The 26,934-nt window shown below is 37.1% G+C and overlaps 1 protein-coding gene across 3 annotated transcripts in view; it reads left to right on the top strand.

The window, feature by feature from the left end:
- Positions 1–22,047, top strand: part of NDUFAF2 (NADH:ubiquinone oxidoreductase complex assembly factor 2) — a 200,701-nt gene extending 178,654 nt beyond the window's left edge. For all 3 annotated transcript variants that reach the window (XR_012092766.1, XM_073014746.1, XM_007973461.3), the window contains one exon: positions 21,724–22,047. Coding sequence is in view for 2 of the 3 variants with exons in the window: in XM_073014746.1 (XP_072870847.1) it covers positions 21,724–21,975 (252 nt within the window). In the remaining variant the exon portion in view is untranslated. The remainder of the gene's footprint in view (positions 1–21,723) is intronic.
- The last annotated feature ends 4,887 nt before the right edge of the window (positions 22,048–26,934 follow it).

Raw genomic sequence — 26,934 nt, 5'->3', positions numbered from 1 at the left:
TGGTGGCAGCAGAGAGAGCAAGGGGGGAAGTACTACACTTTTAAACCACCAGATCTTGTGAGAACTCACCCACAATTATGAGAACAGTGTGGGGGAAATCCATCCCCATGATCCAATCACCTCCTACCAGATCCCTCCCCTGACACCTGAGGATTACAATTGAACATCAGATTTGCCTGGGTACACAGTGCCACACACTGTGCCACATTGTTTCTTTATTTCTTTTTTCTACATTCCCTTTCATACTATATTTAATTTTTTAATGGAAAATGTTCATTTATACTCTTTTTTGGTAAGTAGAATTAGATCTTAAATACCTGACCACGATATTAGAAAGTTATAGGCAGACTTTTGTTGGTATGTATTTTGAACTATAATTGTTACCATTTCCTCTCCTAAACTCTTGGATGCTTTGTAGTTTCCATCACTGAATATTGTCAGCTCTTTTCTTATGCACTGTATTTTTTTAATCAAGGCAAAGCAACTTGAAATTTTGGTCCTAATAGCATCTCTAGAAGAATACAGTGGCAGCCTTTGGAAGGGAGTAGGTAGCTGGGCATGTGTAAGGGGGCAGTGTTACTTTTTATCTCAAAATCTTTTGCATCATTCAAATTTCATGCCATGTGCCTATAGTTCTTATTTTAAAAGGAATAATTTTTTCAAGTCCATTGAATTCAAGGTCCACAGCAGTAACTTGGCCTTAATATTTAGGCGGTCCCACAAATAAATTTAAAATAGAATAAAATCTACATTTAAAACTGTATATTGACAAGGCAGGTGGTTTAAAGAAGTAGAGGCTCCCACATCTTCAGATCAAAGTAATTAAACTCATTCCCCAAAATGAAAGATAAGCCTGTTGCCAGTTGGATATTAACTATGACAGTGTTATTTATTTAAAATTTAGAAATGACTGCTTTTATTATAGGCCAAGTCTTTTGATTTTGATTATCCTAAATAATCTTGGATAACTTTAAAGCCTGGCTACCATAATAATAAATAACCTACACAATATAAAACAGTAATACAGCTCAATGTGTTCTGCACTAAGTGTGCTCCAAGTCCTATGCATCCAATCATATTGTTAGCATAGAAATTCAATTATACAGAAAGAGAAATAATACAGTAGTACCAAAGGAAAGATCCATTTCTGAGGGAAGGTGTGGAAGGTTCTTCTGCTTAAAATGTCATAAATCTAGGTATTTTCTTAACTTGATTTCTTTTTTATTAAAAACAATGTGTTTTTCTTTCATTTGTTCTCAAAGTATGAAAAACATTTGAGTTAAAAATTGATTGTTTTTCATCTTTAATGTATGAAGTTCTTAATATGTAGAAATAAAATTAAATGTTTTCTGATTTGCACAATTGGATATAAGGTGAAATGTTGAAAAGGAAAATAAAGTTTTTGTGACAGGTCCCATCTTTCAAACTGTTTCTAGCTTTTCTATAATTATCTGTTTTGACAGTGCCTCTTCTTAAAACAAGGAAAAGGTTTATTTTAGTGACGACTAATAAGCATAAGGTTTCAGTAATTGTCTCCTTCACAAAGTTAAACTAATTGTATGATGGATTACCACCAAGTTACATGGCAGTTTATCATAAAAACATTTCATTATGTATGTGTTTGTTGAAAATAACCTCACTAATAAGATTTTCTGTAGAATGATTTCCATACTTTAATCACCAATTTGATGTCTTTATCAGTAAATTTACATTGCATTGTGATTTAAATGCAATCATTTTTTAAAGTCAGTGCATATTTTGACACTACAATAATACTTGCTAACAAAATTTATTTGCGTATTGGCAAAATACTTACATGTAACAAGTCCAATGACATATTCAGGGAAGATTAATACACCCCATGGATTCACCTAAGAAAACATCAGTTTCCTCTCAATTTAAGAAGGAAAAGTACGGCCGGGTGCGGTGGCTCAAGCCTGTAATCCCAGCACTTTGGGAGGCCGAGACGGGCGGATCACGAGGTCAGGAGATCGAGACCATCCTGGCTAACACGGTGAAACTCCATCTCTACTAAAAAAATACAAAAAACTAGCCGGGTGACATGGCGGGCGCCTGTAGTCCCAGCTACTCGGGAGGCTGAGGCAGGAGAATGGCGTAAACCCGGGAGGCGGAGCTTGCAGTGAGCTGAGATCCGGCCACTGCACTCCAGCCTGGGCGGCAGAGCGAGACTCCGTCTCAAAAAAAAAAAAAAAAAAAGAAGGAAAAGTACTTGTAAGTAAATAATAAGAGTAGAAAATAAATGCTATTAGCATACACTATGCAAATAAAACCCAGCTTTTCGTTCAACCTGGGCATGTTAAAATGACTTTCTAATTCTAATATTACAGGTATTCTTGAGAAATTTTCCAGATAAGAGCTTTTCTAATTCCTGCCACAGTTAAAAGATAACTTAGTATAAAAGAAAAGAAACATTCTCAATAATTATTCTAAAAAGCGTTCATCTAATCTGAATACCACAGAGCTTTTTTTGCCAGAATGCAAAGGAACCAACATTGATACCTTTTAAATAAATGGTTTTGCCTAGCAAGTGGCAAAATGAACCTTTAGTTTGTATCCTTATTAACTGGTGCTATTCAAGGAATTGACTATCACTGTTGCTGAAGCTTGTACTTAAATACCTAAAACAAATATAATTTCCCTTGAAATAAGTTATGAATTGCCATCCCAGAGGATATCAATAGAAACCAAGTTATAAGTTCCCAACTTTTGGGGTGCTCTGGCATCACAAGACTCTTCCTACATTTGTTGTATGGCATGTAATTCATTTTGAAAAGGGAACAGTAGATTTTGAAACTATCAAAATTCTTGAGAAACAGGATTTGGATGCACTCTTGGCTATCATGAAAGTAACGTTACAGGTTATTGAACCCGAAGAATTTCCCCGAAGATGTTATATAACTTGCCTGACTCACTTGCCATATTGCAGTGTTCAGTCAAGCCCAGTCCAGGATTTAAAACAAAACAAAATTAATTCCGCCCCCCCAGTTTTTTAAAAATCCCTGAAACAAATGAACCTATTTGTTTATCAAGTAGGTAGCATAATCACACAGGAAAAACATGATTTCACATGACTTTAAGACATTGTATATCAGTGAGTATATTCATTTTTTATCCTTTTTTAAAATTTTAAAAAATGTTTGTCTTACTCTTCTTACTGTCATTCCCAATTCAATTTAGCGGGTATATTCCAAGGACAAAAAGAAAGGAATACAAAGAAATCCTCAACTATATTTAATAATTTTGTTAGCAGTAATATTGGCATGTTTATTTTACACACATATTTAAAATAAATATATTAATATTCTCAGGAACCAAAGCTTATAGCATAAAAGAAATTAAAAACCTACAATATTAAATTTGAATTGGAAATGTCATTATGAACTAATGATATATTTTTTCTGAAAAAATAAAAAAGCATATTTCCTAGTTCTGTCCACTGGAAAGACCTAACAGCAGTGACAGTCCAGTAGCAATTAACATCTCATTTCGGACTATGAACTTTACCACTTTCTGCTCTAAGGAACCAGGGCTCCTTAGAGAAATAGCTGATGTCAAGTCTCGGGCAGGAAATGTACAAGGAGAGTCTAGGACATCTTTTTACACTAGAGAGCAAAGAAACCAAGAAGATCCTGTCAAAAGGATATAGGAGCCAACTGGAAGGGGCTCCCACTGGCCAAAGATGGGTCAAGTTTGGGCATCAAAAATAGAAATACTAACCAAAACAATGGATTGAAACATTCAAATATATAAAATGAAATATATGAAATATATAAAAAATGAAATATGTAAAATATATCATGATATTAAAACGTATTACTTGATCACCTTCGAAAGTTTCTATAGTATGAACTTACTATTTTGAATATTGACAAGGGGAGAAATTTCAAGCATTTGTTCTGCTTTTCCTATACAAACTATTTAAGTAACCAAATAGTCGATGAGGGGAAATTCTTCTTTATATATTAATAACAGCTAATAAATTTAAGAACAATAGGATCAGAAAAATTACAGTTTGTCACCCTTAAAGAAATAATACATTAAGCAGTGATCATGACTGGGTACTAAAACCAAGGTCAGTGGAGTACTTCATAATGGACGATAGGCCTGAGTCTGGACCAGCTAGACTTTGTTTCTCCGGACGTGATACACTTGTGAAGTTTTCATGCCAAAAAATCTAAGCAACCTTCTGGATCAAGGGTCAGCAAATTATTTTGGAAAAGGACTCATTAGTGTTTTCATTTCTGCAGGCCACGTGGTCTCTGTCACAACTACTTAATTCTGCTGTGTAGCACAGAAGTGGACAAAGACAGTATATAAATGAATGAGCATGGTTGTGTCATAGTAAAACTTTATTTACTAAAAAGGAGATAGGCTGCATTTGGCCCATAGTTTGCTGACCCTTGCACACTATGGAGTAGTGGCTCTCATGTGTAATCTCTGTACCAGAAGCATCAGAATCACCTAGTAACTTGTTAGATGTGCACATCAGGGGCCCTATCCCCAGTTATTGAATCAGAAACTCTGGAGGTAGAGCCCATCAATCTGTGTTTTAATAAGCTTCCAGGTGATTCTAAAGCATACTGAAGTTTGAGAACCACTGCTCTGGATATAATTGCCAGTTTACATGAAATACAGGGGTAAAGAAACATGTTAGATGATACCACCAAGGCTGTAATTAGCCAGAATCACATGGGCAATGCTACAGAATTATAACCTTTACTAATAAATCAGTAGGATTGGGGTGGGTTGTATATGTTTAGCTGCTGGTCTTCTCAAACTAAGTGGATATAGGAGCTTGAGGGGCTCACCATTTGGAATGCAGATTTTTACTTAGCCATCTTCCACTATCCCCATTTACAGTGTGGCACTTCAACCTAGCCCTCTTCTTGGTCCCTACATCTAGCCCTGTCTTTATTAGTTTCTTCAGAGGCTATATATATTATATTTATATATATATATATATATATATATATATATATATTTTTATATCTTGTCTCCTACGGGAATGGAGAAATAGAAAAATAACTGCTGAGATAGATGTGGTATCCTAAGATAGTCACTTCTTCTTACACAGCCTTTCAAATTAATCTTCCAGCTTTTAGTTCTATACACCTTATTCCCCCTTTCTGGTATTTCTGGTTTCTGTGCCTTTCTGAGGGTCTCTAGGGTGGACTGCTTTTTTTCTCACCGGTATGCCTGTTTGCAGACATTTAGGATTGTTCCTTTTCTACTCTGCTAAATTATTTGTTGTTCTATTTATTTCCATCTTTTTATGTTGTCATTTGGTGTTTTAGATGACACTGTTTATCAAAAAAGGGCTTTGAGTTTTTGTAATCTTGGTATCTCTTTTATTTAAGGGGTAGGTTTCCAAAAGGAGTGGGGGAAATTTGGGGACTCTTGAACTGGAAAGTCTGTTTCCCAATTTGATTTTACCATACAACTTTTTGGCATGTCAAGCACCTTTTAATTTCCTGGAAAGCTAGTGTGATCTATGGAAGACTTATTTGGGAAGTGTTTCCTCTCCCTCCAGTACAATCTGCATCTGCCTCCATAACCTCCTTCAAACTTCTCTCTCAAGGTCACCAAATACCTCTTTGATGCTAAGTCCGTTGGATATGTCTCAATTCTAACCCCACCTGCATTTCATAGAGTTAACTGCCTTCCGTCTTGAATTTCCTTCCCCTTGTGGCTTCTTTACTATCTTAGTTTTGTGTTCCCTTCAAACCAGGATCTGAGACAAGAATTTGGATACAAGTAACTTATTTGCAAGGCCATTTCTAAAAGCATTAGAGTTGAACAGTAAGAAAGGGAAAAAAGGAAGGTCACTAAAAGGTGCCTTAATAAACTGGTTAAATGCTATGGGCAAACTGGAGCTCAGTTTTGCCAGGAGCCCTCTGCGAGACTGTGGAACACATTACAGAGTTGTTCCATTGAAGAGCAGGGAAGCTGAGGTATTTATCCACCAATTTCTCACCAAGACTCACTCCTAGGGAGTGTTAACTCCCTAGTATTTTCATCCTGCCCATTATATGAGGTGAATATGGTGCTCAGACCAAGAACTGCAGAAGTTTGAAGTAAGAAGCAAGCTTCATCTAAATAAGCTATTCAGAAAGCTACAGAGTAAGCTGAGAGAATATGGGTGAGGCATCAATATTTGCTACTTTTACCAATGCCGTTTTTATTATCCCCTCACTTTTTAGACCATTCTTTCTCAACCCGTTGCTGGTTCCTGTTTTTCCTTTACCTCTTAAATTTTGGTGGTCCACGTGAAGGATCTGTTCTTGACCTTTGGCTCTTCTTCTTCTCTATCATTTCTCTGGACAATCTCATCCTTGTCTTGGATTCAGCCACTACATATACTTCCAGATTTCCAGCCCTGACCTCTCTCTTGAGCTAGACCCATTGAGTCATTTATTCATTCAACAAATTATTTTTCAACACTTACATAATATGCTAAACTTGATGCTGGGAATGTTAACAGTGAACTATACATATTCCTGGCCCTTGGAGTTTATATTCTAGTCAAGCCATATAAACAAATACATAAACAATAAAGATTATGAGATATTATAAGCACTACAAAGTAAACTGGGTGTTGTTCTTGTGTCTGGTAGGAAAGATCACCAACCAGGGATCTCATAGATTAGCCAGGGAAGTTCTCTTTAAGTTATTGGTCTTCCCTGAAGTATGAGATTTAGCTAGCCATGTGAAGAACTGAGAGAAAAAGACTTTCCGGCAGAGAGCCAAAAGAGGCCACGTGAAATGCAGTGTTTAAAGAACAAAGAAGCTAGTGAGGTTGGAGTATAATAACCAAAGCAGAAAATGACATGAAATGAGATTGGAGAGGTAGGCAGCAATTGGGTCATTCGGAGCCTTATTAAATTTGGGTTCTTCAGAAGCAGACGTTGAGATAGAAGGTATTTATTAGACATCCTTATGAAAGGAAGAGGAAGAAAATAGGAGTGGACAGAGGAAAAAGTCGAACTGTGATGTAGGCCCAAAAAACTTCAGCCAATTTAGTGGGAAGCTCTGGAGCAAGTATTGCCCATCAGTGTCTTTGTACATCTGGTTGAAATGTCCAGGCCTTTATGGCCCTGCCTGCCTTATTCAGTTACTAGATGTCGGCTGCTCTGGAAAACCACTAGAAAGGTGGCTACAGGCTCTGGCACATGCTAAAATTGTTGACAGCTGCAGGCTGTCTGCTCACAGCATTCACTGCAGCTGGAAGCAAGTCCTTCCTTGAAGAAGGGCTTATCCAAATATCTCCATATTTGCCACAGGCAAGTTTGGATTTTGTTCGAAGGACCCATTTAAAGGGTTGTTAGTGAGAAATGGCATGAAAGGTCACTCTGATTGCTCTGTGGACATTGGGTCATAGAGGACCAAGGAGACTTATTAGGAGGCAATAATAGTCCAAGCAAGAAATGCTATTGGCAATAGAGATAAAGAGAAATGCACAATTCAAGGTAAATTTTGAAGGAAGAATTTATAAAATATAGTACTAGGTAAATGTAGGTGGTAAAGAAAAATAGGAATCATTTTAGTAAATGTACACAGTTGCAGGAAGAGAAGCTAATTTAGCTCCTGCTGGCTAAAGTGCTTCTTCCCACCATGTGAACATCCCAGTAACAGCCTCCTCCTCCCCAGATTGTGCCCACTGGTGTGCATTTGATATGTCACAGAGACTACTTTGAGAGTATAGTAATTAACTTTTAGGACTTCCGGTTAGCTGGAAGGCTCCTCTCTATGTTGCCTTGGATCTTGCTTATATCTTAGCATGTGAGGAAAGGGAGACTAGGCCATGTTGAAACAAGGCAAAGCTTCTAGGGGTCAGGGAAAACAAAGCTTCTAGTAGTCAGGCAACAGGATACCATGTATGCAAAGCCATGTGTGTGGCTTGCTAAGAACTGTGTATAGAGTAATGAGTAGTGGAAGGTAGAAGGAAAATATAGTGGAGGCAGAAACTTATTTCAAGTGTAGTCTAATTGTATGACCTTAAGTTAGCCCTCTGAGCCTAAGGCATCTTTGGACGTATTTAATTTTACATGTTTGTTAGACATCCATGTCTACCCAGATAGTTGGCTATATTATTCTGGAGCTTGGGGAGCAGTCAGGCTTGAAATGAATTTGAGCTTCTTCCGCATATGTAGACAATATTTAAACTTGGGATAAGAAATGATTACTTTGAGAGAGAGTATAGATACTCCTTAACTTACCATGAGGTTATATCCCAATAAACCTATTGTTAAATCAAAAATGCATTTAATACACCTAACTTACCAAATTCATAGCCTTGTCGACCTTAAACCTGCTCAGAACACTTACATCAGCCTGCAGTTGGGTAAAATCATCTGGTAACACAGTACACTGTAGAGTGTGGGTTGTCTACGCTTGTGATCAAATTGATGACTGGGAGCTGCTGCTCAATGCCACCACCTAGCATGACAAGAAAGTATTGTATGGCATATCACTAGCCTGGGAAGAAATCAGAATTCAGAATTTGAAAATACAGTTTCAACTGAATGTGTGTCGCTTTTGCACTATCATAAGTTGAGTCATTGTAAGTCAGGGACTGTCTGTATAGTAAAAAAAGAGGGCTAGAATTGAGTCCTTGAAGCATTTCAGTGTTCTGAAGTTTGGCCAAGAAGGAGCTAACAGTTTGATGAAAAGATATTTGGATATTTTACAGACAACTTAAATTTGGTATGTTTAAAGCAGAACTCTTTTTCTATGTTTCCTACCATGGTTAATGGCATTATCTGTTGATAGTGATAGGAGGCAGCCAAATGCCTAGGCTAATAGTGGCGGGTCCCTGGTGAAACCCCACCTTCAAGCCAAAAACAGCCTGGAGTCTGAAAGACCAGGCTGCTGGTCCCAGATGAAACCCGCAACCCAGAGTGAGAACTTATGTTCCTATTTGCCTGCCCTTTCCTGATTCTTTCTGAATAATGCCTTTTAATAATTGAATGTTGCCTTTTCCAATACTCCCTACAGCCTGTCCCTTTCCCATTCTGAGCCATAATAAGCTCCCGACTCAGCCATATTAGGGGTACTTTCCCACTTTTGGATAGGGGGACCACCCCTACATCCCCTCTCCCCTGAAAGCTGTTTCATCACTCAAGAAAACTCCCTGCCTTGTTCACTCTTTGAATATTAGCACATCCTCATTCAAGAACTCAGGAACCAGTGTGTAAGCCAGGCTTGGCCCAAGTGGGCCGAGTAGGTGAGCTGTCTCCTGCAGCAGGTAGCATGGTCAAGCAAGGCCTGGGCGGGGAATCACCAGCCAAAGTTCCTCAGCTTGCAAAGTGTCACTGTTATCACTGATTAGAAACAGGGATTGTTTTCATCTTCTTAACCTCTACATATTGGTGACTAAGACCTTTTTCCTATTGAATATCTTAACAATCTTTTTTTCTCTGTCTCAATACCATTGTCTTGGTTCCTGCCCTAATGATTTTCTTACTTGCATTTCTGCAGTGGCATGCTATCCGATTTCTCTATCCCAGTCTTGCACCTCTCCAATCTAATTTCTATAGTTGCCAGAGTCATCTTTTTAAAAATATGGGATAAACATGTAAGTCTCCTGCTTATGGTTGCCAGATTTAGCAAACAAAAATACAGCATACCAGTTAAATTTTAATTTCAGATGAACAAGGAATAATTTTACATGTATATCCCATATAATTTTTAGGACATAAATACTAAATTATTTGATGTTTATATGAAATTCAAATTTAAGTGAGCATCCTGTATTTTATCTGGAAATCTTGCCCTTCCTTCAAAGCCTAAAATGTTTCACCATCACTTTCAGGGTGAAACCTAAATATCCTAACACTGCATTGCAAGATTCAGCATGTTTTAACCCCTATATACTATATGAACCACTCACAGTGTCCTAAATTTGCTTTGCTGCTTTACTCCTTCATACCTCTGATCACATGCTTACGTTTTCCTAGAATGCCCCTCTCTTCTCAGTTCTCTGGTTGATTCTGATTGATTGTTTAATACTGAAGTATCACCTTCTCTAACCCTCCAGTCCACACTTTGTGGATAATAATTGGGACATCAGGGCTGGGGGCGGTGGCTCATGCCTGTAATCCCAGCACTTTGGGAGGCCGAGGAGGGTGGATCACCTGAGGTAGGAGTTCGAGACCAGCTTGACCAACATGGAGAAACCCCGTCTCTACTAAAAATACAAAATTAGTTGGGTGTGGTGGTGCATGCCTGTAATCCCAGCTACTCTGAAGGCTGAGGCAGGAGAATTGCTTGAACCCGGGAGGCGGAGGTTAAAGTGAGCTGAGATCATGCCATTGCACTCCAACCTGGGCTAAAAGAGCGAAACTCCATCTCAAAAAACTTAATTAATTAGTTAATTAATAATAATAATTAGGATACTAGCTTTTCTTCTGCATTCTCATAACATTCTTTGCTTTATATGATTGCAGGATTTATCATATTATAATTTAATTTTTTTAAACCTGCCTCTCTTCCTTAGATTGTGAGGTCTTTGAGCACAGGGTAAAAGTGCTCAAGGTAAAACTCAATCCTTGGCACTTAGTGGGCTCTCAGTTAATATATGCATGAACCAATCAGTTAGTGAATGGGAAAGTAGGAAAGGACCCATAAGCATTAGCCACATAATTGGCCATTGGAGCTTACCCAGCTTTTCCCTCTGGTACCTCCTTTGACCATCCTCTTTGTTCCTCAAAGATGCTTCATAAGAATAGGAACTAGGTTTTGATCTCTGTATCCCTAGGCCCTTAAATTGTAGGTGCTCAGTATATATTAAATGAATGAATGAATGAAAAACACATGAATGAATGAGTATATCTTTCAGGGCCATAGCTCCTGTTGTCCCCTGCAACAAGTCCTAGAGGGTGCTGCCTCTGGCCACATTTTTTATTCTCTAGGGCAGGCTCTATATAGCCTAAGTTGCAGCTTCTTTATGTCTTACTTCTTCTCATCCAACTCTTCTTCCCTCTCTCAACCTAGGCCAGAAGAATTCTTTTCTCCCTACAGCAACTGGCACATAACAGCTCAATGAATGTTAGCAGTCATTCACAAATGGAGCCTTTTCTTTCCTCCAGGGCTCTTGCCTTTCTGCCATTTCTTTCTCTGTCTCTGAGGCCAAGCCTGGAAAGCCATGGGGACCTGACATTGCTTTTTCTCCCAGGGATTATGGTCTTTCCTCTTCCCACACAAGGGAGCAAGGTTTTGTTTGTCTCCCGCCAGAGTAGTTCAATTAAATAGGACTAGCATTAAGTGACTCTAATTATTTTTTATTAATGTTTAACTGCTAACTTTCTTTTTCAATTAAATAATTGTGTCTTTATGCTCAGAGGCCCTTTTTGCATATATATGGAAGTTCATTTATTTTATTAAAGGAAATACCACCTGCAAAACTATTAATGACTTGAGCTCTGTGATTAGTTCATTTTAGTGACATTTTGAGATTTAATAATTAATCTGGCTCAGGCTCAAAGAAAGAAAACTCAATACCAGAAATTCCTAGCCAGCAAAGAATATAAACAAACCATACAATTGTCCCCTCAAATAACAGGAATCATTGAGATAGCCTTCGTGCAATTAGAAATGTTTTGAAAAAATGCATGAGGAAGGTTCAAGAAAGCGTGTCAAAACAACAAAACTCAGTGTACATTCTCATTATTGTAATTGATCAAAGGATGTTTGCAATAGATTTGAATGTGAATAAATTAAATGTGACATTGATTTGGCAGAGGCGTACTAGTGATTGGCAAGAACATGTAGCAGGAGCAGCTTCTGCTAAAGCATAACTCACTTGCCTGTTGTTTTATTCTAATAGATTTCTTAGCAACCCAGTACTATCATACTAACCTAAGCTCTGTCACTTATTTACTCTTTGGGTTTCTGCTCCTATCTAAGCAAGATTAAATTTATTTTTGATTACTAATCTAGCAGGCGTTCTCTCGGGCCTAAATACAGAATACCTTTTGGTGATCTATGCACCTCCCTCTTTTTTCTTTTTCTTTCGTAGATGAAAAAGGGTGATCGAATAACTTATTTCATCCTGGCAGTTCAACTTGTAGAACTAGAAAATGTAGTTTAATTAAACAACTTGGCAATATATTCAAGCTGAGACATCACTATAGCATTTGCTAGGCTTGAATTGTTTCTCAGCATGTTACCAAATTAACATTGTAAAAGAATATTCAGCTCTGAACATTTTGAAACACCAAATTCCCATTATAATTTTATAATTATATCGAGGATGGGGGAGCTGTGTGGTATATTCTGGGAGGCTACTTTCTGGGTGTGACCGTCTAATAGTAAACAAATGTTACTGGTATGGGGTCCCGAAACATAGTTGATGCCAAATTTCACTTATAATCTACATAAATCCTTTGTAGTCTATGAAAAACATTTTAATTGACTCAAAGGCAATGTACTCATACTTTAAAATTTTTAATATTTACTAAAATAAAAAATTATTCACTAATATATATAGTTTAAATTATGGAAAGAAATTAGTAGAGCTGAAATTATACCTTTTTATAAATCCAGGTTCTCATTTTTTATATGTAACATAACTTGAATATGTAATATAACTTTATAAATAAGCTATGGTTTTGTTCCCACAGAAGACTGAAAAAGAACCCAGTGACATGGGCATAAGACTGACTCCTGAGTCTTAACTTGCTCTTGAATGTAGTAAACTTTCTAACAATGAAGCACTGTTGAATTTATTTTAAACTATATTTAGATTTTTGTCTTGGCATGTGTTTTGAACTTCAGTTTGAACATAGTTATATATGATATACTTGGAATTCACAAGTACTTGAAGCTAAATGGAGACCATTTATAAATACTAAACTTTAGAGGAGCATGGAGCCAGAACATTAAAGAAGAAATGGCATATTTGTGTGTGTGTTTGTGTGTGTGTTCAGCCTGCCTTTTTTCTCCCTGGATTCATAACATTTTTAAAGCAAATTTCTAATTCCCTAGTAAAGGACTGAGCATTAACTCTATTCCATTTCCATGTCTATCAATATAAAAATTATTCAAATACTTTTGAAGTCTATTATTATGGAATTTTATGCTTACCATGAATATTACACCATCAACATCATATATATGTACATATAAAGTATTACTGAAACACTCCTTCATAGAAGAATTCTCAATTGACTAGGTTTGAGCCTTTTAAGGAGAAAAATTGGGCTAAGGGATTGAAATCTTGAATGATAGTTTGAAAACAGTTACTCATTTTTATTTATATACACTTCACAGACAACATAAAAAAATTCTAGTGACATTTTACATAAATTAGTAAAAATGAGTAATTTATAATGTGTGTAACTTGTATTTACCTTCTCTTGTTCATTAAGTATACGTATAATAGATAATATTCCTAAAAAATGTTTTGTGTATATACTTAGATCTGCATCTAAATATTTGATTCCATTTAATAGTATAGACTGAGAAATGTTCACTCCCACACCTCCGGTCTGAGTGTGACTCCAGAGAAGCAGAATGTGGATACCTGAGGTTGAAAACTCTTTGGGTAACCTTTGAACCTATTCAGATATCTCTCAGCCCTTCCCTTTCCCCAGTACTCATCAAGTAATCTAAACTTATCTTCCAGTCATGATAACTTCATCGGAGAGCACTCACTGGTCATCAGCTCTTAGCCTTGCCTTAGATATTAGAGTGCATTTCCAAAGCCCAGGTTTACATAGCCTTAGTTTTCTTTCTGTCTCCCAACACATCATTGCAGAGACCTCTAGTATTTTTCTGCCATTTGTTTTACCTCCTCTTTATAATTCAAATATCCACTTATGTTATCTAACAACTTCCATAGCGATAAGTGTATATTAAAGCTGAATTCCTTGCCTTTGTGGAAAGTTAATGTGTACTAGGATTTTGCATGAGAGACTGTATGACTGGAGCAGCATAACTACTTATTATAATATCATGCATAATGTCTGTGAGTGAGCGATAAGTCAACATGTTAGTAGATTCCATATTTAAGTTTTGTTTTTTAAAAAAACAAACTTTAAATCTCTTTTGTCATTACTACACATAGCAAGTTGCAACACTGAATGCAACAATAATATAGCTACCAAAAGGGCTCTTAACCAGGGCTCTTGGCAAAGTAACAGCATTGGAAAGGACTTGAGCCACAACCTTTTGAGGGCTTAAGTTCACATCACTGAGTAAATGAACAGTACACTATAAATAATCATTAACTCCATTACAAAAACAATGATGAGCTTGTTAAAGGCATTTAGAGCTTTTCTCATTTTCTCTTTTTTAATCTAATCCTTCCCAAACAATGATAATTTATATTAAATTTTGACCAGAAAAATATATAAATTCAAACATTAAATACATGCAAGTTGAGCAGCTCAAATTCAAAATCCAAAGTGCTCCAAAATCCAAAACTTTTTGAGCACTATTAAGGCACTCAAAGGATTTGGGATACTTAACTGTTAGGTAAAAAGCAAATATTCCAAGATCCAAAAAAATCCAAAATCCCAAACACTTCTGTTCCTAAGCATTTCAGATAAGGGATACTTACCCTATAATACTTTTTACAACTGATAATTTGTTTTCCCAATATTAAGGCTCCATACACAACTCAAGCCTAAACTAATTTGCTCCAGCTGAACACCCCTGAAATGAGAGAGACTGTCACAGACCATTGGTCATTCATAACACATACATTTAAGGAAAGTTTGGACACACAGATTTTGATACAGCTCATGCCTTTTTTTAATTGTCAGTATGGTTTATTTCTCTTCTTCCGTGAGATTGGTGGAGAATGATATTCTTCAATATTTCACTCCAGGAGCCTCTTTATCTGACCCTTTTAGAAGGGGTTGACCTCATGCAACCCTTTAGAAGGGGTTGACTCTCAATTGTCAACTCCATGAGGTTCTGCTTCAAATGGACAAGAAGGCCATTGCTGATATCCTGCTCTATATCCCTAGTCAGGGGAGCCAAGACAATGGTGTAAAACATGGAAGCGTTGGTGAGTAGAGACTTTTTGTTGATGGGAATAAGGAGGTAATGAGGCAGAGTGTTGTTAATTTGAGGGCTGCACATGGTAACAACAGCCCTCTTGTCTCTCAGGCTGTGCGTCTCCTGAACCAGGTTTACAAAGCTTGAGAAGTTTGCTTGGCAGTGTAGTCATGACTGGCCTCAAAATCCATATTGGTAGTTTCAATGAACAGTGTAACAATGTTCCTCATGTGCTCAGGGAACTTAGATTTGGTGGACATAGAGTTTCAGGTATCCAGCACCTAGCAGAGTGTCCAAAACTCTGGTGTTTTTCTCTGCAATGAAGTCCTTCATTCTGATCATTTCCAGTGCTATTCATTCTACAAGGTTTCCATCTTGCATCATTTTCCTTCAGCTGAAGTATTTCCTTTAATGTAGTAGAGGTTTACTTGTGACAAATTCAGCTTTTATCTGAAAATGTTCATATAATACTTTCATTTTTAAGATATTTTCACTGGATATAGGATTCTAAGTTGTTTCTGATGAGAACTCAGTGTTATTTCTTATCTTTGTCTTTTGTATAAGTGTCTTTTTTCCTATGTCTAGTTTTAATATTTCATCATTAGTACTTAGCAATTTGATTTGGATGTGCCTTGGTTTTGTGATAATCCTGCTTGGGGTGTTGAGCTTCTTAGATCTGTGAATTTAAATTTTTATATCTTTGGAATAGTTTAGTCATTATTTTCTCTTCTCCTTCCATGACCACATGTATATCAGACTGCATAGTATTGTCCAATAGCTCACTGAGGCTCTGTTCATTTTTTAGCCTTTTTTAAAAGCTCTCTCTTGCTTCAGTTTTTGTATTTTCCATTGTCTTATATTCAGATTCACTGTTCTTCTACAATATCTAACCTACCATTAAGCACTCAATTTTTTTTATTTCATAGGTTATGTTTTTCACCTTGAAGTTATATTTGGTTCGTTATAACAGTTCCCATTTCTTTCCTCATGTTGATTTTTTTGCTTTAACTCTTTAGACATTTTTATAGTAATTGTGATAAAGGCCTTGTCTGTTGATTTCATCTTTTCTATCATGTCTAGGTCTACTTCTGTTGACTGGTTTTGGGTCATCCTTTCCTCTTCACCTCTTGATTACATGATGAAGAGTGAAATATTATGTTTAGTATCTCAGTTTTGTTGTCTTTAGAAAATACTGAGTTTTGTTCTGGAAGGCCATTAATTGACACTTGAATCAGCCCAAACTTTTGCAAGTTTTGTTGGTTTTGTTTTTTTTTTTTTTTTTTTTGGTTTATTTTTTGGTTTATTTTGTTTTGTTTGTTTTGTTTTGTTTTGTTTGAGACAGGGTCTGACTCTGTTGCCCAGGCTGGAGTGCAGTGGTGTGATCTTGGCTCACTGCAGCTTTGACCTCCTGGGCTCAAGTGATCCTCCTACCTCAGCCTCCCAAGTAGCTGGGACCACAGCTGCATGCCACCAGACCTGGCTAATTTTTGTATTTTTTTGTAGCAATAGGGTTTCACCATGTTGCCCAGGCTGGTCACAAACTCCTGGACTCAAGAAATCCACCCACCTCAGCCTCCCAGTGTGCTGGGATTACAGGCGTGAGTCACCATGCACGGCTAGAATCTTACTTGTAAGTTTTGTTAGGGTAGATCTAGAGCAGTGCAGTCCAATCCAAATTTTTGCAATGATGGAAATGTTTTATAACTATACTTTCCAATATAGTGGCCACTCGTTATACTTGGCTATGAAATACTTGAAATGTGGCTAGTATAACTCAGTAACTGAATTTTTTATTTAATTTAAATGGTATGTGGCTAGTGCCTACTGTATTGTACAGCATAAGTCTTCAATAAGCTGTACTCTCATGCCAGTTTAGCCCTACACCTAAGGAGTGACCCTTCCGGGATCTTTACAATGTCTCAGGTGTTCAACGAGCTCTCCCTGGCTGGTGAGAACTTGACTTTTTCCTAGTCCAGTGCCAGCTCCAGCAATTTTCATTAAAATTTCACTACAGTTCCCCAGTATTCTTTAGTGAGAAGTTGTCCTTCTTGCTTTATGGAGTTTCACCCTGCACATGGACAGCTTAATATTTAGCTGAACACTCAACTGGATTACTATGCAGATTTCTAAAACTAACTTACTCTGTATTCTGGTACTCTGCCTAACATATCCTAGCATATTCCAACTTTCTCACACTCCCTAAACAACCATCTCTCTCTCTCCCTAAACCACCATCCTCTGGTTGGATTCCCCCACCCTGTGTAGCAGCCAGTAATGTGTCTCCAGCCAGAAAGCTGGGATGATATAGGGCTTATCTAATTTGTTACTCATTGATGCCCTTCAGGGATCACACTACTGTGCTGCCTTTTGTCCAGTATCTGAAAAATGTATTTTTGTCCAGTTTTCTAATTGTATCATGGCAGGAGGACTAGCCTGGTACCAGTTATTCCATCTTTTGTCTGAAACTAGTAGATTACCTCTTACTTACTAACACCTCTACCCATTTCAAAGAGAGATGTGTACAAGTTTGGTATGTTTATTTTTTACCAGAATGAAATAAACAATCACTATTTTAAAATATATTTGTACCTTCTTCTGTTGTACTATCACTGCCCAGTAGCCAGTTCTTTCCCAACCTTTACAACAGTCCACTGAAGAAGACAACATTATTTCCATTTCACACAACACAAAAGTGAGACACAGGGAAGTTAAATAATATTCACAGAGTCACACAGCTGGTAAATGGTAAAACTGGGATTTGTATTCAGTGGTCTGGCTTCAGAGCCCAAATTCTATGCCACTCTTGAGAAACGTTCAGAGAATAACAATGTGAAGAGTATACATATGAGTAATTTGAGGTATAAATATTTATACTTACATAGTCACATATAAACAATATTCAGTTTTTAAATCAATAATGTTTGGCTTACATTAGAATATGGAAAAATCTGTAATCTGCATAAACTTTTCGATCTTTAAGGGAATTCTAGAGGTTACTTAAGGGGAAGAAAAGGAAGATACTTCCATTTGGTATTGTTTGTTTACTTATTTATTTATTTATTATTTTGAGACAGAGTCTTGCTTTGTCATCCAGGCTGGAGTGCAGTGGTGTGATCTCGGCTCACTGTAACTTCCACCTCCCAGATTCAAGCGATTCTCATGCCTCAGCCTGCTGGGATTACAGGAGTACACCCCCACCCGGCTAATTTGTGTATTTTTAGTAGAGACAGGGTTTTGCCATGTTGACCAGGCTGGTGTCGAACTCCTGACCTCAAGTGATCTGCCCGCTTTGACCTCCCAGAGTGCTGGGATTACAGGCGCGAGCCAAAACACCGCCCATTTGGCATTGTTTTATAAAAGCTTACTCACCTTGTAATACATAACTATCTTAAGAAACATAATACTGTTATGAGTATAAACCCCATTTTCAGATTAAAAAAACTGAGACTACAAAAGTTAAGTAGCTTTCTTGGTGTCACACAGCTAGCAAATGGTAGATTTGGGATTGAAACCCTGTCTGAGTCAAATAATTACCCATGTGGATTGTCATCAGTGTTATTTTTTTTAATGAAGAAGTGAAATATTGGAAGCAACAGTAGAGGTGGTTGTTAAGTAAATCATGGTGAGAAAATACCATCTTTTTTTTAAATGTTAAAGAAAAATATTTATTGGTAGCAAGATAAGTAAAATGATGAATATTTGTTTTTAAAATACAAACATTTATGTAGAGAGACACCTATTCCTGCTTTATCCTTACACAAACACTGAAACATTCTGTTATTTGATAAACATATGGAGATATAGGGTGATATTGTTCCAAGGAATTGTAAGGAAAAATACTTGCTTTATGGTAGTTTCTATTTGAAAATAGACTTTCTTAACAGTCTTTAAGGTCTACAATTCCTATCCTGTTTTCTCCACGTAACTACTTCCTTATCAATTCCAAATATTTTCGTTGTTGTTGTTTGGGCTTTTTTTTCTTTTGTTTGAGATGGAGTCTTGCTCTGTCACCCAGGCTAGAGTGTCGTGGCATGACCTCAGCTCACTGCAACCTCCACCTCCCAGTTTCAAGTAATTCTGCTGCCTCTCAGCCGCCCAAGTAGCTGGGACTATAGGCATGCGCCACAATGCGCAGCTAATTTTTGTATTTTTAGTAGAGACAGGGTTTTCCCATGTTGGCCAGGTTGGTGTTGAACTCCCGGCCTCAAATGATCTGCCCACCTCGGTCTCCCAAAGTGCTAGGATTACAGGCATAAGTCACAGAACCTGGCCCTTCAATTCCAAATATTTACAAGACTGTATTTCCTTTCATAAATGATTTACTCTCTGTTTAATTTTGCCTGGTACCAGTTATGTTTTTTTCAGAAAAACAAAAAAATTCTTTTTTAGGAAAAATTATAGTCTCCATATTTTTCAACTCTGAAATCTTTAACCATCTTCATATGTAAAAATAATTAATATATTCAGATTGACTTTTCATTTGCCTCAACAGCTATTATAAGAAAGTCTTAGAAAAGTAATGTTGAATGAAGAGAAATTATGTGAAGGCAGGAGAAACAAGAACAGATCTTTGTCCTCCATTTTATTTTCATCAAAAAGCATATGCATGTACCAACTGTAAGACTGCAACTATAGAGGTTACGTAAATAAAGTAGGCATGAGCACAGTTTCAGGTGATGTGACTGATCTATAATACAAAATCCAACCAAGCTCCATACCAATTTCTGAGTATCCTCTTGCTACTTGAGGTCGGTTACTAGTGCAAGTTTAACCTGGTCCTGAACTTTTCATTCCGCTCCGAAGAACGAGCTTCCATGAAGACACAGGAACTTGAATTTTTGTCTACTTCCACTATTTCCAGTATGATATTGAGGTATTTCCTTTGTGATATATCGTCACCTTACATAACAATTCTAGAGGTTATAGGAAAAAGAAAACCTGATTTCTCTACTCTCACCCTCACTTGTAGCAACTACCCGGAGGCTCAGTTACTGTGGTTATTAAACTACTCATGGGGAATTGCTCTGTGTTGTGAAAATTACAAGAATATTTATTAGTATTGTTCTTTCCTGCACATATTTGCTTTGAGGGAGAAGTTTCATTAGATGGGCCCTTCTTCACATCTAAAACTAAGTCTATTTAACACTAAAACCACAAAAACTTTTTCCCCTTTAAGTACAAACTATTATTTTAGATGTCACTTTAATATCAGAGCTTACCTTTTTAAAGGACTATACAATCAATATTACTTGAAATTCACTTGAGAAACAGGTGATATCATACATTTAGATATCCAGATATTGCCCTTTAATTGATATTTTTTAAAAGTTTTGAAATTTTAAAATACTTTAGAGAACTTTTTTTTTTGGTCAGTGTTGTCGGATATTAGTTACATTAACGTTCTAATTTCACATTACAAATAACATGTTCTTAAAAATCAGATAATACAAGTAAGCAAAAAGAACATTAAAAAATTTCACACGTTTAGACATGCACTGTGAAAACAGAAGGAATGGGCCAGGCATGGTGACTCACACCTGGGAGGCTGAGGCAGGCAGATCACCTGAGGTCAGGAGTTCGAGACCAGCCTGACCAACATGGAGAAACCCCATCTCTACTAAAAATACAAAATTCGCTTGGTGTGGTGGCATATGCTTGTAATCCCAGCTACTCGGGAGGTTGAGGCAAGAGAATCACTTGAACCTGGAAGGTGGAGATTGCGGTGAGCTGAGGTTGTGGTGAGCCGAGATCACGCCATTGTACTCCAGCCTGGGCAACAAGAGCGAAACTCTGTCTCAAAACAACAACAACAATAAAAAAAAAAAAAAACAGAGAAGGAATGAATAAAGACCAAAGATGTAATTACTGTATTGCATTTGTTTTTAAGATACGTATCTTTTCAAATATTAATATCTCTGAAACTATGTGTGGAATTTGCCTTTTTTAGTGCTATAGTGATGCTTCTTAAATGTGATGGTCTTTTATTCAAGGAAACACAGTAACAAAGGATTGATGGTAATTTTTGGTATAGATCCTCCTAGATAGAATTCTGAGGAACAGAACTGCATTGTACAATCTGTTTGCACAGATTTGAGAAAGTATTTCCAATAGCAAAGAGCCTCTCTGCAACAGTGTCTAGGGCATGCCAAACCCTGATTCCATTCCTATCCTCCTCCTTTCCTGCTATACCACTCCAGAAGAGAAAGGGAAGTATTAATAGATGGGGCTTGGTTCTGGTACTACAGAGGGTGACATTAGCATTCACACATTTGAACAGCAAAGAAAAAAAAAAAAGGGGTAGTCAGAGCATTTCTTTCTCACCAGTGGAAAAGTACAGTCACTGAGTTTTAGGGCAGAAATCAATGTTAAGCTTAGGAAATCTTTCATAGAGTGTCTCAGGCTCTTGTGTAATATTTGACATTTATTTGTTTCATTTTTTGGGTAGTAAATATTTCTACTATGGGGTGCTTCATGTCTATTATAGCATAAAATCTGGACAGAACTGTTTATGTAACACTAGTATGTAATCATACAGCTCTTTCAAACTTATATACATATCTGTATATTATTTAAATGCAAAGTATGTATGTATGTATTTATATGTATATAATATGTATTTTTTATTGTTTATTTTTATAAAAACTGTTTGTTTTTTTAACTAGAAATTTAATAATTTCTTCCATTTATATATACATGCAGGAAATAGTAAAGAATGAAAAATACAGAGAAGAAATCAAAATAAAAAGCCAAGATTTTTGTGAAAAAGAAAAACTCCTTAGTAAAGAGACCAGTGAGGAACTCTTGCCTCCACCAGTTCAAACTCAAATTAAAGGCCATGCCTCTGCTCCATACTTCGGAAAGGAAGAACCCTCAGTGGCTCCCAGCAGCACTGGTAAAACCTTTCAGCCAGGATCCTGGATGCCACAAGATGGCAAGAGCCACAGTCAATGAATGCATTATGGTCAAATCTTTTCATGTATATGGATGTGACTATTTTAACAAATAAAAGAAGTCAAAACTTAATTACCTTGTATTTTCTGAATGTACAATAGTTTCCTATTCCATTAATCTTAAGAGTTCATTTTTAGTATGCACAAGAAATGTGAAATTATGTACTATAGAAACCTAACTACTTTTAGATTAAAATCCTTCATTTGACTTAGTCATTGTTATTTATGAATTTGCTTAGATTTGTTTTTCCCTCTTTGGATTACTCCCTTGAGAAGGATCCTGTAGCTGTGAATGCTTAGTACATTTTGGATCTTTATGATCATTTGGGAACTACTCATAGATATAACTGGGTACAAATAATGAGGGTAAAATAGTGAGCTCTCCCAAGTGATCAAATGTAGGAGAAAAAAGAATGAAGATTCTTATTTCTGGAGAGGTGACCTGTAAGATTCTAAAAGACTAATAAAAAATGTGAACTTGGATAAAACATGTAGAGGCAAAGAAAACTTAGTTGATAAGTGAAAAAAAACCACTAAGACCTTGATGAGAGGATGGTACAAAAGCTACCTTATGGTGGGACTCTGGTTGGAATTTGGAGAGAGAAATTAGGACCAATAGAAGTATACGATCCATAACAAAGTCTGAAAGGACAGTAGAGAAAGAAATAATGCAATAACTGGAGTTCCATGAGAATGAAAATTACTTTGAAAAAATAGAAAATTGGAGAAAGCTCTCAAAAAGCAGAAATTAATTCCACTAGAAGACAGAAGACAATGTACATATTAAAACATTATATACAAAAGCACATTAAGAGGGCCATACATTTTCTGGAGTGCACAACAAAGTTTTTGTTGTTATTCCAAAACAGAGTTTTTCTCACAGTGTTTGGCATACAATAGATGCTCAATATTTACTGAATGAATGACCCAAATTTGTGTGTGTGGGGGTGTGTGTGTGTGTGTGTGATTATGAATGCTTTTATTTTCTTTTGTATTTTATTATACTTGTAAGTTCTAGGGTACATGGGCACAACGTGCAGGTTTGTTACATAGGTATACATGTGCCATGTTGGTTTGCTGCACCCATCAACTCATCATTTACATTAGGTATTTCTCCTAATGCTGTCCCTCCCCTAGACCCCCATCCCCCAACAGGCCCTGATGTGTGATGCTGCCCTCCCTGTGTCCATGTGTTCTCATTGTTCAACTGCCACTAATGAGTGAGAACACATGTTGTTTGGTTTTCTGTCCTTGTGCTATTTTGCTGAGAATGATGGTTTCTAGCTTCATCCACGTCCCTGCAAAGAACATGAACTCATCCTTTTTAATGGCTGCATAGTATTCCATGGTGTATATGTGCCACATTTTCTTTATCCAGTCTTTTATTGATGGACATTTGGGTTGGTTCCAAGTCTGCTATTGTGAATAGTGCTGCAATAAACATATGTGTGCATGTGTCTTTATAGTAGCATGATTTGTAATCCTTAGGTATATAAGACTGCTGGGTCAAATGGTATTTCTAGTTCTAGATCCTTGAGGAATCACCACACTGTCTTCCACAATGGTTGAACTAATTTACAGTCCCACCAGCAGTGTAAAAGTGTTCCTATTTCTCCACATCCTCTCCAGCATCTGTTGTTTCCTGACTTTTTAATGATCACCATTCTAACTAGTGTGAGATGGTATCTCATTGTGGTTTTGGTTTGCATTTCTCCGATGACCAGTGATGATGAGCATTTTTTCATGTGTCTGTTGGCTGCATAAATGTCTTCTTTTGAGAAGTGTCTGTTCATATCCTTTGCCCACTTTTTGATGGGGTTTTTTCTTGTAAATTTGTTTAAGTTCTTTGTAGATTCTGCCTATTAGCCGTTTGTCAGATGAGTAGATTGCAGAAATTTTCTCCCATTCTGTAGGTTACCTGTTCACTCTGATAGTTTCTTTTGCTGTGCAGAAGCTCTTTAATTAGATCCCATTTGTCACTTTTGGCTTTTGTTGACATTGCTTTTGGTGTTTTAGTCATGAAGTCATTGCTCATGCCTATGTCCTGAATAGTATTGCCTAGGTTTTCTTCTAGGGCTTTTATGGTTTTAGACCTTACATTTAAGTGTTTAATTTATCTTAATTTTTGTATAAGGTGTAAGGAAGGGATCCAGTTTCAACTTTCCACTTATGGCTAGCCAGTTTTCCCAGCACCATTTATTAAATAGGGAATCCTTTCCCCATTGTTTGTTTTTGTCAGGTTTGTCAAAGATCAGATGGTGGTAGATGTGTGGTGTTATTTCTGAGGCCTCTGTTCTATTCCATTTGGTCTATATATCTGTTTTGGTACCACACCATGCTGTTTTGGTTACCGTAGCCTTATTGCATAGATTGAAGTCAGGTAGCATGATGCCTCCAACTTTGTTCTTTTTGCTTAGGATTGTCTTGGCTATGCAGGCTCTTTTTTGGTTCTATATGAAATTTAAAGTAGTTTTTTCCAATTCTGTGAACTCAGTGATAGCTTGATGGGGATAGCATTGACTCTATAAATTACCTTGGGCAGTATGACCATTTTCACAATATTGATTCTTCCTATCCATGAGCATGGAATGTTCTTCCATTTGTTTGTGTCTTCTTTTATTTCGTTGAGCAGTGGTTTATAGTTCTCCTTGAAGGGGTCCTTCACATCCCTTGTAAGTTGGATTCCTAGGTATTTTAGTCTCTTTGTAGTAATTGTGAATGGGAGTTCACTCATGATTTGGCTCTCTCTTCCTTGATGTATAGGAATGCTTGTAATTTTTGCACATTGATTCTGTATCCTGAGACTTTGCTGAAGTTGCTTATCAGCTTAAGATTTTTGAATGACCCAAATTTTTACACTCTGAATATCTTGGTTAAGCACTAACAATGAATTCCTAAAAACACATAGATTAAAATTTTTACTTAATAGCAGGTAAACATTTTAACTGCCTAAGAAATACACTACAGAAACATAAAACTATATAAAACATTTATACTAAAACAAGTAATCAAATGACAAAATCACCATAGCTAATGACAACAAGCCCAACATTCCAGCAGCCCTGTTATATAATATCAGGTTAAATATTTTATCTTATTATATAATTACAAAGTGATACTACATTTTCCCACAGAGGCAAAAAAGGAACTAGTCACTAGGTAATATGAAAGGAGATATATACAACCAGCAGGATGGCTCAGACCTGTAAGTCCAGTGCTTTGGGAGGCAAGGATGGGAGGATTGCCTAGCATTTGATAGCAGCCTGGGCAACATAGCAAGACCCCATCTCTAGAAAATTTTTATTTTTTGAGATGGAGTGCAATGGCACCATCTCGGCTCACTCCAGCTTCACCTCCAGGGTTCAACCGATTCTCCTGCCTCAGCCTCCCGACTAGCTGGGGTTACAGATGTGTGCAACCATGCCCAGCTAATTTTTGTATTTTTAGTAGAGACAGAGTTTCATGACCACGTTCGACACCATGTTGGCCAGGCTGGTCTCGAATTCCTGACCTCAGGTAATGCAGCCACCTCAGCCTCCCAAAGTGCTGGGATTACAGGCATGAGCCACCACGCCCTGCGGCAAAAATTTTTTTTAGTTAGCTGGGCATGATGGTGTGTACCTGCAGTCCCAGCTACTCGGGAGGCTGAGGCAGGAGAATGGCATAAACCCGGGAGGCGAAACTTGCAGTGAGCCGAGATCCGGCCACTGCACTCCAGCCTGGGCAACAGAGCGAGACTCCATCTCAAAAAAAAAAAGAAAAAAGAGTTATAATTTGTGGTATAGTTGGGACTGTGAATTGAGGTGTTCTTAACTGCTAGACTGGATTGTAGAGAAAATTGTAAATGTTTTAACACACTAGTGTTTCTACTGCCAAATTCCTGTTACCTCATTAATTGCATTCCATATACACCTTTTGCAAATGTTTACCACATAGTCTGTTTATAAACATCTTAGATATGGCAGAAGTTAACTACTAATTTTTATGGTTTTCATTTTAAAATACCTGTTTTGCATAAACAGCATGAGAAAATCTTGGCCAGGAATCCCTTCTAGAAAATGCCTTATGTTAAAGATGATGATATACAGCCACCATTATTAGAAGAGCTTGTACTTTCAAGGGGATTTCTGGGGTGGTGGAAATTAAATTTGTAATAACCTATCCATATCCCTTTCCTCCAGGCTGACATGTTTAGGGTGACTGGTCACATTAGTTAGGTGGTATTGGCACAGAGTTAAATATCCTGCATACAAAGTGAATTATAATCTTGGCCTAATTGATATTTATTTGCCTTTCTAAACAACTTTTCTTAAAAAAAAAAAAAAAGAAAGAAAAAACAAACCTAGCGTTTAGGCCAGACACAAAGCAGAATTAAAAATATTAAATATTAGTTTGCCCACCATACTTCATATCATAATTCTACTCTGGACATTTACAAGTTTATTATGAAAATGTCTATTCAAGCCGGGCGCAGTGGCTCAAGCCTGTAATCCCAGCACTTTGGGAGGCCGAGACGGGTGGATCACGAGGTCAGGAGATCGAGACCATCCTGGCTAACCCGGTGAAACCCCGTCTCTACTAAGAAATGCAAAAAAACTAGCCGAGCGAGGTGGCGGGCGCCTGTAGTCCCAGCTACTCGGGAGGCTGAGGCAGGAGAATGGCGTGAACCCGGGAGGCGGAGCTTGCAGTGAGCTGAGATCCGGCCACTGCACTCCAGCCTGGGCTACAGAGCGAGACTCCGTCTCAAAAAAAAAAAAGAAAAGAAAATGTCTATTCAAGACAGATTTCAAACCTATGCCAAAAAAACTCTTCAATTTCAAAAGTAAAACTGTTCATGTTAACATGAAGAATATTATTTATACTTACGTACTTTCTCAGAAGTAAAGCCTTCCGTTCTATGCCTCTGCTATACATGCATATAGCATACTTTTGGTTTTTACAAAAATAGCTTCATATTACA

This window comes from Chlorocebus sabaeus, chromosome 4 (genome assembly GCF_047675955.1).
Source record: "Chlorocebus sabaeus isolate Y175 chromosome 4, mChlSab1.0.hap1, whole genome shotgun sequence".
NCBI classification, from domain to species: domain Eukaryota; kingdom Metazoa; phylum Chordata; class Mammalia; order Primates; family Cercopithecidae; genus Chlorocebus; species Chlorocebus sabaeus.
The sequence above is the reverse complement of the archived record's forward strand: the minus strand, read 5'-3'. Positions and strand labels throughout refer to the sequence as shown.